Below are 18085 nucleotides of genomic sequence, written 5' to 3' on the forward strand. Positions count from 1 at the left end.
CACTGAGAAATGGTCCTCTAAACTACTTTACCAATATAAAAGATTAGCAGGACTACAAAAATGCAGAAAAATAGGCTTTACTTATCCAAATGCACCTGTTGGTTCAAAAGTTAAAGTGCAGAGAACCTCACAGCACAACATGAAGTTACCTTAAAATATAATATAAATGCCTCAGCTTTCATGTAAGAAAAAAACTATTAATACTAGTACTGTGTGCAGGCAGTCTCTCCTGAAGACTAAATTAAACAATAATTATAAACTAATAAAATAAATGGCTCAGGCTTCATAGAAGAAAAAAACCCCAATTTGAACAGAATCTCACAGTATGATGCTGAAGCTGCCTAAACAATGGAAAATCAAATGCCATTTTGGCAAGAATGTTGGCATCCGTTAATTTCTTGTATTAAGTAAAAAATAATGTAAAGTGCACACAGTCCTTCACTGTAAACATAACACACTTTCAGTAACAGAATTTAAGCCTATATAAACACTATATAAACATCATGCAATGTTGCCAGATACTGCTGACGTTTTCCAGCCCAAAATATGTTCAAAACCCGCCAAAAATGCACTTAAAACCTCCCAATCTGGCAACACTGCGAGTTTGTCGACGTCACCTCAAGACGACGCCAACGATTGGTCAAATTTGGGGGAAAGTTGCGGTGATTGGATGTAATTGCAACACCGCCCTGAATTCGCGGGGATTGGTTGAATTTGCGTTGAAGTTGCAAATCGCGAAATCCTGGAGGGTCTGTCTAACCTAGTCTTATTATCATGGGTAAGTGTGGGAACCTCTAAATGATCTAGGAAATTTTCCATCAGCGTACTGTCATTTGGGAGGTCCGAAGTGTAAAGTCGGGAGTAAAAATTCCTAAATGTGTCGTTGATTTTAGAGGGATCTGAGGTGATGTTACCATCATCCATCTGGATTTTTGTGATGTGCTGTTTTGCTTTAAATCCCTTCAGCTGATTGGCTAGCATTTTACCAGATTTGTCACCATGAACATAGAACAGACTTTTGCTCTGCAATAGTTGGCGTTCAATTGAATGTGTTGAGAGGGGATCGAATCTAGTTTGGAGTTCCACACGTTTTTTATATAGTTCAGGGTTCTTGATTTGAGCATATCTTTGATCCACTTCTTTAATTTGAATAGATAGGTCTATCTGTTCTTTCTGAGCTCTCTTTTTCATATTTGCGCTAAAAGAAATAATTTGTCCCCTTAGGTAAGCTTTCAGAGCATCCCAAATGGTCAGGCTGGTGGTTTCAGATGATGCATTTGTATCAAAGAAAAAGGTTATCTGCTCCTCCATAAATTTTACAAAGTCATTATTGGACAGTAAAGTTGAGTTAAAATGCCAATGTCTCTCTGCAACAGGGAGGTCAGGAAGAGTCATGGACAATACCACTGGGGCGTGGTCAGATATCACTATTCTCTGATAGTCACAGGAACGGGTAAATGGGATCAGATGATTGTCAACAAGAAAATAGTCAATCCTAGAGTAGGTATGATGGGAATGAGAAAAGAATGAATACTCCCTTTTGTTTGGATTGAGATACCGCCATATTTCTGTGACTCCATAGTTGTCTAAGAAAGACTGAATAAGTGATGCAGATTTACAGTACTCATTATACCAGGGTTAGAAGAAGACCGGTCGAGCACAGGATCGAGCCAACAGTTAAAATCCCCACCAAGTATGAGAGACTATGAGCTCAGGTCAGGAAGAGAGGAAAAGAAACCTTTTAGAAAACCCACATCATCCACGTTCGGAGCATATACATTGGCAAACACTACCATAGTATTATACAGTTTCCCTGAGACAATAATATAGCGACCATTTGTATCCGCTATTATGTTATGGTGTTCAAAGGGAACATTGTGGTTAATAAGAATGGAGACCCCTCTGGCCTTAGCCTGAAAAGTAGAATGAAAATGCTGCCCCACCCACCGCAACATCAGACGTGAATTGTCAGAACCACGAATGTGTGTTTCTTGTAAAAAAGCAACGGCTGTTCCAAATTGCCTGATGTGTGAAAAAACCTCTCTCCTTTTAACAGGGTGATTTAACCCTTTGATGCAAAACATATGCACACCCCTTCTAATGCACAACATGGGTCAAAAATGACCCGCATTCATTTTCCAGGTTATTTCATGCTGACTGAGTTTTTCTTTGCTCTATCTTTTGAAATCAATTTATTTTATGATTGAATATTCCAAGTATTCTTTAAATATCTTGTTTTTAATTACCACAAATCATTAATTTAATTTTTTCTTTCCTACGTTATGAACAAAAATACTTTTTATATTACTACACATGGGTCATCCAAGTGTGATTTAAAATTAAATGTCTTAATACTATAATAATAATTTGTTTCAAGTAATTACTTTAGCAGTGAATGGGGCCAGTTATTTATTTATTAACTATGTAGTTAGCTAAGCCAACTACAATAAAATTAGCTAACTAAAGTAGAATATGTCAACAGCTAGGTAGTTAATAGTAATTACTTGTAACTTTCTGACAAGTAATCTACTCACTCTCAAGGTAAACTAAACATAATCAATTTTTTTCTAAGGTAATGTTAGAACAATTGAAAAACATTACTTCCATGTATGAGATGGGCAAAGGGCGCTGTGCTGAGCTGTGAAATGTCTGACACAAGCACAATTCACAGTTCCCACCAAACGCTGGAGTAAATGCATGCGGGTCGTTTCTGACCCATGTGTGTAAACTTGATGTAGAATTACAAAAGCTGTGCTTGTTCATAACTTAAGAAAGGAAAAATAAAAATGATTTTGTGCTAAACAAAAACAAGATATTTACTGCATATTTGGAAAAGTAAATGACAAAATGAATTTATTTCAAAAGTATATCATAGAAACACTCAGCCATCCATGAAATAACCTGGAAAATGAATGCAGGTCGTTTTTGACCCATGTTGTGCATTAGAAGGGTAGTGATACAAAAAGGGTTTTTATTCAAAAAGTAAGAAAGGAAAAAATAAAATAAGGATGTATGATGATCAAAAGCAAGTTAATTGAGGAATACCTTGAATACTGAATGATGGAATTAATTTATTGCAAAGACATAGAAGATAAAAACTCAGCCGGGTCACTTTTGACCCATGTTTTGCATCAAAGGGTTAAACCCTTGACATTCCAGCTCAGAAAATTTAAGGGACTAGCCATTCTCCCTAACAGAGAAGATGGGTAGGTAAGCACAGGTGGTATCAATACTCCAGGTATTGGTCCCAAGATAACATAAACTCAAAAGAACGCAGAAAGTATGTGTGCAGCCAGGGCTTTTACAGGCTTCCAAAACAGTGTACTTACTTTCAGTGTTGCCAGATTGGGCGGTTTCCTGCCCAATTGGGCAGTTTCAAGTGCATTTTAGCGGGTTTTGTACATATTTTGGCCTGGAAAACATCAGCAGTATCTGGCAACACTGCTTACTTCCGTGTATACGTTCAAGAGAAGCAGCATGTGCGAGTCAGTGTTTATATAGGCTTAAATTCTGTTACTGAAAGTGTGTTATGTTTACAGTGAAGGACTGTGTGTACTTTACATTATTTTTTTACTTAATACAAGAAATTAATGGATGCCAACATTTTTGCGAAAATGGTATTTTATTTTCCATTGTTTAGGCAGCTTCAGCATCATACTGTGAGATTCTGTTCAAATTGTTTTTTCCCTTCTATGAAGCCTGAGCCATTTATTTTATTAGTTTATAATTATTGTTTAATTTAGTCTTCAGGAGAGACTGCCTGCACACAGTACTAGTATTAATAGTTTTTTTTTTTTTTCTTACATGAAAGCTGAGGCATTTATATTATATTTTAAGGTAACTTCGGTTCTATGCACTTTAACTTTTGAACCAACAGGAGCATTTGGATAAGTAAAGCCTATTTTTCTGCATTTTTGTAGTCCTGCTAATCTTTTATATTGGTAAAGTTGTTTATAGGACCATTTCTCAGTGTCTTTGTTTTTTTTAATCAATAGTTTTTCAGTAATAACTTACACTACCGTTCAAAAGTTTGGGGTCACCCAGACAATTTTGTGTTTTCCATGAAAAGTCACACTTTTATTTCCCACCATAAGTTGTAAAATGAATAGAAAATATAGTCAAGACATTTTTCTGGCCATTTTGAGCATTTAATCGACCCCACAAATGTGATGCTCCAGAAACTCAATCTGCTCAAAGGAAGGTCAGTTTTATAGCTTCTCTAAAGAGCTCAACTGTTTTCAGCTGTGCTAACATGATTGTACAAGGGTTTTCTAATCATCCATTAGCCTTCTGAGGCAATGAGCAAACACATTGTACCATTAGAACACTGGAGTGAGAGTTGCTGGAAATGGGCCTCTATACACCTATGGAGATATTGCACCAAAAACCAGACATTTGCAGCTAGAATAGTCATTTACCACATTAGCAATGTATAGAGTGGATTTCTGATTAGTTTAAAGTGATCTTCATTGAAAAGAACAGTGCTTTTCTTTCAAAAATAAGGACATTTCAAAGTGACCCCAAACTTTTGAACGGTGGTGTAGTATTTAACATATCACTCAATTTTAATCACAAAAAGAGAAAATCGCAACAATTTCTCGCAACTTTCACTTCCTCCCGCAATGTAATCGCAACAAAAACCTAAAAAACACCGCAACTTTCATCGCAGTTTTTTGGAAAAAACCCCGCAACAGACATTTTAGCCCGCAACAATCACAAAAAAGGCCCGCGGAATCCTGGGGGGACTGTCATATGTGGCCTTGAATAATGTACAGAAGACTACACATATAAATGGTTACTTTAAAAAAAATACCAGTGAACTTTACAGTGTTATTCCTACAACGATAGAATTGTCCGTTAAGTTTAAAGAGGAGGAAAATACTCACACCACCGCTGCTTTAGTTGTCATGGTAACCTTGACTCTGACGGCGGAGGCAGAAAGACCTCGCCGCCAGAAATAAGGGGAAAAACAAAGTATGACAGCGGCCAAACAAAGTAGTTAAGAACCACAATAAGCCGTCAGCCACAGTCACTAAGCAGTCCTTTACAGGGCCGTGCAAAGACCTTTGGAGGGGCAGGGGCTCAACATTCAAAAAAGGGCACTTGGAACAAATTTTTCACACAAGTTAACTTTATTTAAAACTAAATTTCAGTTGCAACTGAACATTCTGTGTGTGTGTGTGTGTGTGTGTGTGTGTGTGTGTGATCCATGTAAATGCTGCAGTATTCTTCAAAGCAGCAGTCTTCGGTTTGCCATGTTCTTGAAAATGTCTATGACAACACTGTATTCAATATGGATATCTTCACTAAGTGAAGATTAGTCTGACCTGTAGTTTTCTTTCTGACCCAACTGGACAGAGATCCACTGCCTTTTGCTGCCTCCCGCAGCTTCTTCTCTTTCTGCTTCTTTATCCTCTCTTTCCTTGGCATCTTTGCATAATGCAGGCTTTCACTTATTTAGAAAACGTTTCCCTATGTTTTAACTCAACTAACCTAAGCTACTATAACATAATAGTCTTGATAGAATATGTTGTGGACGTCGTCATTCAGCCTTAAGTTTTCGAAGCTGCTAGAATATGTTATTAACGCCGTCGTTCAAACTAAAGTTTCCGAATCTGCCACGTTAATGAAATGGATGGAGCAAACGGTTTAAATATAGCCTAGGCGGCTTCATTAAATGATAAACAACCCTACGCATTTACTGTTGTGTTCTAAGCTGCACAATATTGCATGTTCAGATAAGAAATGAAAGGAGACTTTCAGGCCAAGTTTACATTAGACCGTATCTGTCTCGTTTTCTTCGCGGATGCACTGTCCGTTTACGTTAAACCGCCTGGAAACGCCGGGAAACGGGAATCCGCCAGGGTCCACGTATTCAATCCACATCGTGTCAGCTCCGGTGCTGTGTAAACATTGAGATACGCGGATACGCTGTGCTGAGCTCTAGCTGGCGTCGTCATTGGACAACGTCACTGTGACATCCACCTTCCTGATTCGCTGGCGTTGGTCATGTGACGCGACTGCTGAAAAACGGCGCGGACTTCCGCCTTGTATCACCTTTCATTAAAGAGTATAAAAGTATGAAAATACTGATGCAAATACTGCCCATTGTGTAGTTATGATTGTCTTTAGGCTTGCCATCCTTCCACTTGCAAGTGGTAAGTGATATGCGCTGGGATCACACACACAGCGGCTCAGTCCCGAATCACAGCTTGTGCACTTCACTCGCGTGCTCTGTGAGCTGCGCAAGGCCGGAGTGCGCACCCTCCAGAGGGCACTCGCTGTTCAGGGCGGAGTGATTTGGAGCGCAGGATGCCTGCGGAGCCGAGCGTATCCGTGTATTAGTGTTGCTGTGTGCACGCAAATCGTGTATTGGTGTTGCTGTGTGCACACTAATCGTTTTAAAAACGTTAATCTGATGATCCGCTGATACGGTCTAATGTAAACATGGGCTCAGTGTGACCTTACCATGCCGTTCCTCACACTGTCTCCCACTGTCAACCGCCTGCATGCGCTTTCTGCACGGAGGTTCACTGAATGCATGACGTCACGGATTGATGCCCGCATTTACATAGAAAAACGTTATTTTATAAATCTATAATTTCATATATTATTGTCAAATTGTAGAGAATATTGATGTTGGAGCTAACTTATCTTTTACAAATATTAAACAAAACAAAACAACAAAACAGTCCCTATGAAAAGGGCACTTTGGACAGCAAACAGAAAAAGGGCAGGGGCTAGAGCACCTGTAGCACCGGTTCATTGCACGTGGGTGGTCCTTTATGATGTGCGCGAAACACTTGGGAGGCCATCGACATATCTCCGTGCCTCATGCGCCGATCGCAGCCACTTCCTCTCCCCGCTGGGAAGTGTGATCCGGAGCCGAGCGGGGTACAGTAGCCAGTCCCCCCAGGATTCCGCGGGCCTTTTTTGTGATTGTTGCGGGCTAAAATGTCTGATGTTGCGGGGGGTTTTCCAAAAAATTGCGATGAAAGTTGCGGTGGTTTTTAGGTTTTTGTTGCGATTACATTGTGGGAGGAAGTGAAAGTTGCGAGAAATTGTTGCGATTTTCTCTTTTTGTGATTAAAATTGAGTGATATGTTAAATATTAAGTTATTACTGAAAAACTATTGATAAAAAAACAAAGACACTGAGAAATGGTCCTCTAAACTACTTTACCAATATAAAAGATTAGCAGGACTACAAAAATGCAGAAAAATAGGCTTTACTTATCCAAATGCACCTGTTGGTTCAAAAGTTAAAGTGCAGAGAACCTCACAGCACAACATGAAGTTACCTTAAAATATAATATAAATGCCTCAGCTTTCATGTAAGCAAAAAAACACTATTAATACTAGTACTGTGTGCAGGCAGTCTCTCCTGAAGACTAAATTAAACAATAATTATAAACTAATAAAATAAATGTCTCAGGCTTCATAGAAGAAAAAACAATTTGTACAGAATCTCACAGTATGATGCTGAAGCTGCCTAAACAATGGAAAATAAAATACCATTTTGGCAGAAATGTTGGCATCCATTAATTTCTTGTATTAAGTAAAAAATAATGTAAAGTGCACACAGTCCTTCACTGTAAACATAACACACTTTCAGTAACAGAATTTAAGCCTATATAAACACTGACTCGCACATGCTGCTTCTCTTGAACGTATACACGGAAGTAAGCAGTGTTGCCAGATACTGCTGATGTTTTCCAGGCCAAAATATGTTCAAAACCCGCCAAAATGCACTTGAAACCACCCAATTGGGCAGGAAACCGCCCAATCTGGCAACACTGGAAGTAAGGCGGAAGGTAGTTTGTCGACGTCACCTCAAGACGACGCCAACGATTGGTCAAATTTGCGGGAAAGTTGCGGTGATTGGATATAATTGCAACACTGCCCTGAATTCGCAGGGATTGGTTGAATTTGCGTTGAAGTTGCAAATCGCAACATCGCAAAATCCTGGAGGGTCTGAGTAGTGAGGGCTTGAGTCCTCGGCTGTAAAGCTCCGTCATTACTTCCCTGTATTCGGCGCGCTGGTTCAAAACTTCTGGGCAGTAATCCTCCATAATACAGATCTGCTGGCCGCGGTAGTCCAGTTTCCCCCTCCGTCTAACCTCACGAATCAGAAGATCTTTTATCTGGTAACAGTGAAACCGAAGAATGACCGGCCGCGGTCTCTGTCCCGGGGCCGGTTTGGGTGCCAGTGAACGGTGGGTTCTATCGATCTCCGGCAGGGAGGAAAGCATCTCCTTCCCGAAAACCTCACACAGCAGATCAAAGAAGAATTCCGTGGGTCACCCTCCTTCAGTAGTCTCCGCTAGGCCAAGGATGCTTAGGTTTTGCTGTCTGTTCCGTCCTTCCAGATCGACGACTTTAGCGGTTAGCTTGGAGTTGCTTTCACGGAGGCTGGAGCAGACATTTTCCACCTCACTGACGCGCTGGCTTTATAGGTCCTCAGAAACAAGCTCGAGTGAACTCAGACGCTGGCCGTGTTCTTCTACAGTGGACCGAACTTGGTCGAATTTCGTTTCCAGCAAGCTGAAAGAGGACCTGAAGTCTGTAGCTAATGCCTCGCGGTGCTGGTTCAGTAGCTAGTCAACGAATCGTCCTTTTTTCCACCTTTGCCACTCTTTGAAGCCATTTTAAAGTAGGTGCGACTGAAATAAAATAATTGCGCAAATTCTTCAATCCTTTGGTTGTGAAATAAATGGTTGAAGGAGTGAAAAAGTTTGAAACAAACAGGAGCATGTGTGCGTTGCGTCTACTCCATGCGGCTGCCACAGGAACTCCTCACCTTTATTTTAAATACATTTCTGAGTGGATAGTATCTCCATCCTTGACTCTTGTATGCTGTATAAATGGGAATAAAAAAATATATATATTTTTGAGAGTTAAAATTGACCGAAGTTGGCATTCGAGCTGAGACAGCCAGCCCTGAGCGCGTGACGTCACAGCGGTAACCGGTTTTAAGGCCGAGGCCTTTTACAGCTATAGACCAAAGTCATATAAATAAAAATTTATGGTGAAAGTAAGAAATCCCATTACTGACTTGCTCAACTTAGACTGATTTGACTTCTTTGATTGTGGGTTGACTCTCATTAAAACAGGATAGGTGTTATAACTTATGCAACATACAAATACATGCATGCATTTTCACTGATAAAACGTAAAAGGCTGATTAAATAATCAGATGAACTGAGACTAGAGTGTGGATCGGGCCGATTTTTTCTGTCCGAGACCGGCCCGCATCCGACAGAGCGATGCTCGAAACCGACCCGAGTCCGAAAGGAATTGAGATATTTGTGCCCGAGCCCGACCGAAGCCCGAAGCCATTTAAATCACACTATTTTCATTAGCCTACTAAAGACCCATGTATTTTGTGTGGAAAGTTTGTGTGGTTTTATCAACAAACTGAAAAGGGCATTTTGAGTCATCAACACCGGCGAGCGCTTTAAGCGCACGCTTGGAGTAAGTCTGCCAGGCTCATGTAGCCTACTCACTTAACCTAAGCAAACCAAAAATAACGGAACAGCAGAACAAATCCACAACATTCAGACAAAGGGTTCTGTTGACCTAATAAACACTAGGCCATTTAATGAAATTCAACAAATAATTGAAATGAAAATCCCGCTGTCTGTCTGCACACGTCATAAACACACACTCGCGTGTGCACCAAAATAACATAGCCACAATATTGCCGTAAAGCCATCATATAGCCTACAAACCTAACCAAGATATTATATGGGCCTAGGTCTGTATATTAAATTAACTTCTGCTCCCAGCACGGTAACAATAGCCTATTGGCCAAACATAAATGGTTTAGGGGGATTAACAAAAACACTCACCATTCAAACAGGGAATTATTTACATGTACATGAGTCCATCCAAAGATTATGCTAATCCATATGCTTGTGGAGAAAAAGGATTGCATCAACGGTGGATGGCTTCAAGGCTGTCCTCCTCTGCTCAATTATCCTGCCAGCAGCCCTGAAGTTGCACTCACTGCTGCTTCCAATGCACACTCAACTGCGCTGACCACGCTTTGTCGCTACATCAAATCCAGCGCACAGCTATGACGCGTATGAAGCGAAACTGGTTTAGAGTGACTGCTTTTAAATTTACACATTAATTTTACACAAAGTCTTATCGTGAGCATACAGTATGTCCAAGCCCGACCCAAGCCCGAGCATAATTTCTAAATATTTGTTCGAGTCCGACCGAGCCCATCGGGTTCCGACGGGTCCCGACGGGCTTCGATCGGGTTTCCATGCCTTGACTGAGACAATCACATTCTGAAGCAAATTAAATAATCTTATACCGGGAACTTAAACACACAATACAAGTTACATGTATTAAGGGTTGTTTTACAATCAGGGTACAAAGTTTGTGTCACGGGGTCCAAAATTCAAATTGATTCAAACTGGTTCTTGTACCAGTTTTTAAGTGAATGATAAGTTAAAGAACAGATTTCAGGTCATTTTTTGACATATGTGTACGGTAGGGGCGGCACGGTGGTGTAGTGGTTAGCGCTGTCGCCTCACAGCAAGAAGGTCCTGGGTTCGAGCCCCGGGGCCGGCGAGGGCCTTTCTGTGTGGAGTTTGCATGTTCTCCCCGTGTCCGCGTGGGTTTCCTCCGGGTGCTCCGGTTTCCCCCACAGTCCAAAGACATGCAGGTTAGGTTAACTGGTGACTCTAAATTGACCGTAGGTGTGAATGTGAGTGTGAATGGTTGTCTGTGTCGATGTGTCAGCCCTGTGATGACCTGGCGACTTGTCCAGGGTGTACCCCGCCTTTCGCCCGTAGTCAGCTGGGATAGGCTCCAGCTTGCCTGCGACCCTGTAGAAGGATAAAGCGGCTAGAGATAATGAGATGTGTATGGTAGTTTTGTGTAATCTGCTATAAGATAAAGAAGATTAAGTGTAGCTTTAAGCAGGGCTGGGAGAAACAAATGAAGTGATTCTCAGAGAGGACTTTTTTTTTTTGACAATTCAGAATCCACTACTTCCATAGTGCTTTTAAATATAAGGCTGTAAGCTTTGTGTTAGTTGTCTCTAATATTTATGTCCCAATATCTTGACCACATTTTAGGATGAAAATAATCATTTTAGATATGTTATTTTATATTGAAAAATTAGCTGTCTCGGAGAGGACATTTTTTTTGACACAATTATATACTAATTTGATCAAAATAGTCTGAAAACTTACTGCCATTCAACATTAAAACTTAACTATGTTTCCAATGATATGGAACCAAATATGTGTTTTATGGTATAAAGAATGATTTAAGTGCATCCCTTTTGGAGCTACCTGTGGTCAAAAAAGCACTTTTTCTAAATGACACGAGTAATTTTGCTAAATATGACAGATATTGCCATACATTCACCAAAAATAACGTTATCACCAAATTTTATTTTGCATGGTAAATAGAGCTATCACAGGGCTACGATAAACAACCAAGTTTATTTAGTCAAGCCTTTTGATATTGAAGATAATAAGTGTTAAATGTGATTTTTAGCTTGCGTACCCTTATTGTAAAACAACCCTTAATCTAAATGCAGGTAAACTCCCCCCCTCCCCCAAATGAGAGTCGGAGTTTATCCGTCTGTGTTCTCACTTCTTGAAGGCCAATCTTGTGGCCGATTGTTTTGAAACAATTTGACTTTCAGTTGTTCGTTCAGTTCTCCGTTCATTTACTTCCACGTAAGGGCGAGATGGCAGCAATATCCAGTTTAGAAATAAGACGGCTGCTCCATTCATTCTCTCCATACTGTGTATTCCGCTATTACTGCTCGGCTCAGGCAATTACTAAAACCCAGGACGGAATGGGATGTCACCAGTTTTAGCAACAACCGCGGGGAGGTCACTGCCCGAGCGATATGTTCCATCCCGGGTTTTAGCAACAACCCTCGGCTCACGCTCCAGGAGGACTGGTGCAACTGAACTCACTTTTAAAAAATAAAATAAATACTTTCCTTATTTTATTTTTCTTTAATTGTTGGTACTGCACCCTCTTTCAATACGGGCTTATAGCCAACGCTCCTCAACAGATCAGAGGTCTCGTACGAGTCTTCAGTAAAATGTGCAGAGCAGAGGAGAGACCGCTTCATAGCTGCCCAATGCGTCCGTGAATTTCTCGCAAAACGCTAATCTTTGCAGTTTTAACATTCTTGGGCCATGAATGCAACATAAATACACCTTCTGTTGTGTTGCTGCACCGGCCAGCAACACATCTACATGGCATGGCGATAAATTAGCTCAAAATGGAGGATTGGAGTTGCAGTCAGCTCTGTGTTTTAGTATAGCGGAAATGGCGATGACACCGATAGACTTCCTGCTGTGACGTCACAGACGTCAAGGTCGTTCACTCAGACTGCTGCCTATATAAATCACTTTAATCGTAAAAAATACTATATTACATTTATTGTTCACGCTTGAAACTATTCCTGTGCCATTCTTGAGGTCGAAAGTGAGGCCATGGTTCTGCGTATATGCTTTAAGGTGCAAACTACCAAGACCTTCATGATTTGAGTGATCAAGCTCTAGACTGTAACTGTCAGGTGATTGTAAAGTATTGAAAAGTGTCTTGAAAAGTATCAGAAGTATTGAAAAGTGAAACGTGTCTCAGACATCCTCTAGAACCACTCTAATGGCTCACTGCAGTGCAATATTCAACCACATCCACGAAATGAACACAGGGCTAAAATATCAGTTCAGTTTCCATGCTCAGAATATTTTTTGGCTGTTTGGCTGTTTTATCAATCATTCACATTAATATACAGTTTCCTGTAATGTTTTTCAATACAATAAGTGTGATCTTATTGGATGATGGGTTATGGTTTGCTGTATATCCTCTGTACAGTCTGTGGGCCTGAGTTTGATTATTTTAGGTAGCTTAAAATGTACAGTTGTCTTTGCATTATCATTTCAGGAGATTAAACTTAGATTTTATATTTGCTAAAACAATTGTAGTATTGTGGGTGGCACGGTGGTGTAGTGGTTAGCGCTGTCGCCTCACAGCAAGAAGGTCCTGGGTTCGAGCCCCGGGGCCGGCAAGGGCCTTTCTGTGTGGAGTTTGCATGTTCTCCCCGTGGGTTTCCCCCACAGTCCAAAGACATGCAGGTTAGGTTAACTGGTGACTCTAAATTGACCGTAGGTGTGAATGTGAGTGTGAATGGTTGTCTGTGTCTATGTGTCAGCCCTGTGATGACCTGGCGACTTGTCCAGGGTGTACCCCGCCTTTCGCCCGTAGTCAGCTGGGATAGGCTCCAGCTTGCCTGCGACCCTGTAGAAGGATAAAGCGGCTAGAGATAATGAGATGAGATGAAGTTTAATTATTACCACAAGCATACAAAACCATTAAATTACTTTTTTTTTTTTTTTTTTACAAATTCATAGCTTAATCTATTTTTGTTTGTTTTTGCTTGATTCTTACAGGAAGTCAAAAGATGACACATGGGTCAGCAACAATACTTACTGGGACCTGAGGAAAGATCCAGGATTCAGTAATCTGGATTGTCCAGTGCTGTGGTGAACTACAGCTGAACGGTACTCACCCACAGGCCTTTTCTGCCATCTCACTACCGCCTGCTCTGACCTTCTGCGTCTGGAAGAAAAGCACATCTCACAGTGGAGGGTGGAAACTGACCCTTCAGAGACAAAACTCAGATGAAGGCAAATTTTTGCCTGATAATCAAATTGAAGAACAGCTTCACTGGAACTGCAACACTGTTCTCAGTAACTTCACCATATTCAAGCATCCTTCATTATGTAACATTCCATTTTAAATGCCTTAATATGCTTCTCATATACAGTGTGTTTATGCAGGCATCTTTCTTGAATGTCTAGAAATTATGCAAACATAGCCCAGTTCGTCATCTGTATCTCTGCTGTGTGCAACTAGTAGCACAAAAATTCTGACACGCACACTGTTGTATACTGTACTCATGTGGTGCAGAATGATACTGCAGACAGTAAAATGCCTGAGTCCTGCCTAAAACAAAAGAACTTGCGCATGCACGTCTGGAATATACTGTCGTCTGAACAAAGTAACATTGTCTACCTCCTAAAAGAGACGGTACTCTTGCGTATAATATGAGGAACACATTGAAGTATGAATTCCACACCTGTCTTATGCCTTATGGTCACACATATTCCATAATGTTTTAAATATAGCCTTTAATCATGTTTTAAAAAACTAAACATAACGTGTATCACAATGTTGCTGGCATCTGAGAAATAATCACAGTTTTGTTTCAAATACTAAAGTCACCACACTGCATTTGGATATTTAGCTGAATGTTTCAGCTTTATTGTAATGTGTCCATCAAGTTCTTCCTTGAAAAGAGACCAACTGAGGAAATCACATCTGCTACGCTTCCTCTATTATTCAATAAACCAATCATATCTGTCTTGATTTTTATTATTTATGATGTTATGATGCTCCATTCACTGAATAAAGTGAAGCTCACTGTTGTATCCTGTAGTGTAGTTTATAACTATTATGAGAACTGCTGTTCAAATGCCATCCATCCAAATGCTTATCCTGTCCTACAGGGTCGCAGGCAAGCTGGAGCCTATCCCAGCTGACTACGGGCGAAAGGCGGGGTACACCCTGGACAAGTCGCCAGGTCATCACAGGGCTGACACATAGACACAGACAACCATTCACACCTACGGTCAATTTAGAGCCACCTAACCTGCATGCCTTTGGACTGTGGGGGAAACCGGAGCACACCCACGGGGAGAACATGCAAACTCCACACAGAAAGGCCCTCGTCGGCCTCTGGGTTTGAACCCAGGACCTTCTTGCTGTGAGGCGACAGTGCTAACCACTACACCACCGTGCTGCCCACTGTTCAAATGCTGTCAGTTTAAACAATATAAATATCATAGAAGCTGTAAAGCATTGTCCTTGTGCAATGGTGTCAAGTTATATATTAAGCAGAATTACTGTTGAGATGCGTGAGGATGTTGATGCTGCACTGAGTTTAAATATGATTGAGAAGTTTTGAGATTTGTATCAATTTTCCTGACAGAAATGTCATCACCACTGAACTTGCAAAAATCTTTGAAATGCAGGTTTAAGACCTGCAACTGTACTATAAAAAGTAACCCCTCTATGTCGTTGTTGGACTGCATTCTTGGTCATGCTCAGTCAGCTGAAGAACATCTGCCCTTCTGTTTTCCCCTGTTACATATCATATTAATGCATGAGCATCACAAAAGAAAATTGATTTTGTCCTTTAAATCACATGTTCCAGCCAATTTACTGCCTTTGCCATAACTGTTGCATCACTGTTAGTATTGACCTCAATAGTGATGAATCCTCTTTCAAAGTCTAGATCTTTATATTTTACTATCTTGATCCAAAATCAAGGTCAACTGAGTCTGCTTAGCATTTTTGTATATGCCTCATGAGATGTAAAATGCTAATGCCTTAATTGTATATTGTACTATACCTGTCTGGATGCCTTTGTCTCCATCCATGTTGTACTCATTATTTTTCTCCGCCCATCCTTTGACACATTTGGCATCTGTAGCTGAATTCCTTTAAAAAAAATGCAAATCCAGTGTTTTCTTTCAAAATCACATCCAAGTCATTTGCCTGGGCTATGATGCTAAAATCCTATTGGAAGAAAGGAAGCATGTTTGATGGTCAATGAAACATTTCAGGTAACTAGAGCATTGTCCTGATTAGTTGCATGTTTGTGGCCCGCATCATTTGCTTATCTACAAATAATAGAGCCTGGGATGTCACACACTGTAAAACATTGATGTAAATTTACAGTGAAATCTCAACAGTACTCTGCTGTATTAATGTCATACAGTATCATACTGTAAGGTGCAATGCAATCTGGGTGTCAGTAACAGCACTGAAAACTGGAGTTCGGTGTAGCCTCCAAACATGGCCGCTCCGGACTACACCTCCCACAATTCACAGCGCCCTCCATCACCGGAGTATTAACTACTGCACCTGCATCCAATTATCCCGCAATCACTTCCCCTATATAAGCCCAGATCTCTCTCTCAGTCAACATGAAATATCGTTCTGTATCTTGTACCTGAATATATTGAGCCATTTGTTTTCCTGACTGACTTCCCGATTTAGACCACTGTTCTCGCTGTTTTCCTGACTTTGTTTCCTCGTCTCTCCTGCATTACTCTGTTCGCTGATTGATCGACCCACGCCTGTTTCCTGACCATGATTTCTGTCTCACGATTTGGCTTCAGCTGCAGTTTGTGCCATGCCTGCTCTCCCCTGCACCTGCATCCATAAGTGCCTGCCATCTGACAGGATACTTCGCCAGCATGGATGCAGCAGAAGCAGACTGCAATCAACGCACAAGGACAACTGTTGGGAGAACACCAGAAGATGATAAGTGATCTCAACACCAGGATGACATAACTCACTGCTGTGGTGTCGCAGGCTGTCCTTACACGCCCCTCCTTTCCATCCAGTGCATCTTGAAATATTGCTCTACCAGAAAATTTTTCTGGGGAAGTTTCCAATTGTATTGTGTTCCTTGTATTTTTCGTCTCTCATGAGGGCAACAGATAAGCACAAGATCTTCCAGTTCATCAGTCTTCTTACCAGTAAAGCGCAAGTAATGGGCAAGCACAGTATGGAGGCATGGGGGCAAACACACCACATTGTATGACCATTTTCTGGAGTTTTTCACGAGAGTGTTTGACCATGAACCAGAAGGGATTGAAGTCTGGGAGAGCCTATTAACTATCCGTCAAGAAGAAAGGAGTGTCACGGAGTATGCACTGGACTTCCGCACTTTAGCCGCTGGTAGCGGCTGGAACGAGCCAGCCCTGAAAGCCACATTTCGCCAAGGTTTGCATCCAGAGGTACTCAGCGAACTGGTGTGCTGTGACAAACACCTCTCTCTTGACTCGCTTATTGACCTGGCCATATGTTTGGATCATCTCCTCTGCAAACAACCCTCACTACAACTACCTCCTGCTCCCTCTCCTAACACTTACTCTGGGACCCCAATGGAAGTCTCATGTATACGACTCCAACAATCTAAAAGGTGAGAGAAGAAAGCGAGAGGGCCTCTGCTTTTCCTGTGGTGAGGCCGACCATCTAATCTCCAAGTGCCCTACTCAATCCCTGCAAGACCATCAGCCAAGGAGAACTTCCAGTCCTACCAATCCAGTGAGTTCAGAGATTTCTCAGAACTCACAACCTTTCCAAGTATCAGTATTATTGAAATTGCCAGACTCAACCCAGGTACTCTCTGCTTTCACAGATTCAGGGGTAGAGGGAAACTTCATAAATAGCACAATTTTTCAGAAGTACCATCTTACTACTCACAAATTGTTGAGACCCATCAAATTCAAGGCCATCAATGGGGTACCCATTGGTGAAGGAGTGGTTTCAGCATGTATAATGCCCCTTGAAATTCGAATAGGAGCAATTCATACCAAACACATCTCCCTTCTTGTTACCCCCCACTTCGCATCATGACTTAATACTGGGTTATCCATGGCTCCAACTCCATGATCCATTAATCTCCTGGCAACAACATGACATCCTCCAGTGGTCTCCCTCCTGTCTCCAGAACTGCACAAAATCTCCTCAACTTACTCTCATATCCACCTCTGTAGATAGCCCTCAGCCTGACTCCCTAGAAAACAACCCTGAGTGCTACCTCGACTTAAAGGAGGTATTCAGCAAAGGGAAAGCCTTTGGTCTGCTTCCTCATCATCCAAATGATTGCCCTATCAACCTCCTCCCCAGTACTACTCCTTCTTGTAATCACATCTATCCTTTGTCTCTAACAGAACAAGCGGCTATGAAGGAGTATGTACAAGAAGCCCTGCAACAAGGGTACAGCAGACATTCTACATCTCCCGGCCTCAGCAGGGTTCTTCTTTGTTGAGAAGAAAGGAGGAGGTATCTAGCCATGCATAGACTATCTGGGCCTGAAGCAGATCACTCTGAAATACCCTTATCCACTCCTACTGGTCCCTTCAGCACTAGAACAAGTCAGATCAGCCAAGATATTCTCCAAACTGGACCTGCGCAGCGCCTACAATCTGGTTAGGATTCGTGAAGGGCACAAATGGAAG

General features: G+C 41.4%; 1 protein-coding gene across 4 annotated transcripts in view; it reads left to right on the top strand.

The window, feature by feature from the left end:
• The window catches only part of osbpl3b (oxysterol binding protein-like 3b), a 194158-nt gene extending 179747 nt beyond the window's left edge, over positions 1-14411 (top strand). For all 4 annotated transcript variants that reach the window (XM_060921826.1, XM_060921825.1, XM_060921828.1 and 1 more), the window contains one exon: positions 13439-14411. In XM_060921826.1, coding sequence (XP_060777809.1) covers positions 13439-13535 — 97 coding nt within the window. In that variant the 3' untranslated portion in view covers positions 13536-14411. The remainder of the gene's footprint in view (positions 1-13438) is intronic.
• The last annotated feature ends 3674 nt before the right edge of the window (positions 14412-18085 follow it).

The sequence above is a fragment of the Neoarius graeffei genome, chromosome 5 (genome assembly GCF_027579695.1).
Source record: "Neoarius graeffei isolate fNeoGra1 chromosome 5, fNeoGra1.pri, whole genome shotgun sequence".
NCBI lineage: Eukaryota > Metazoa > Chordata > Actinopteri > Siluriformes > Ariidae > Neoarius > Neoarius graeffei.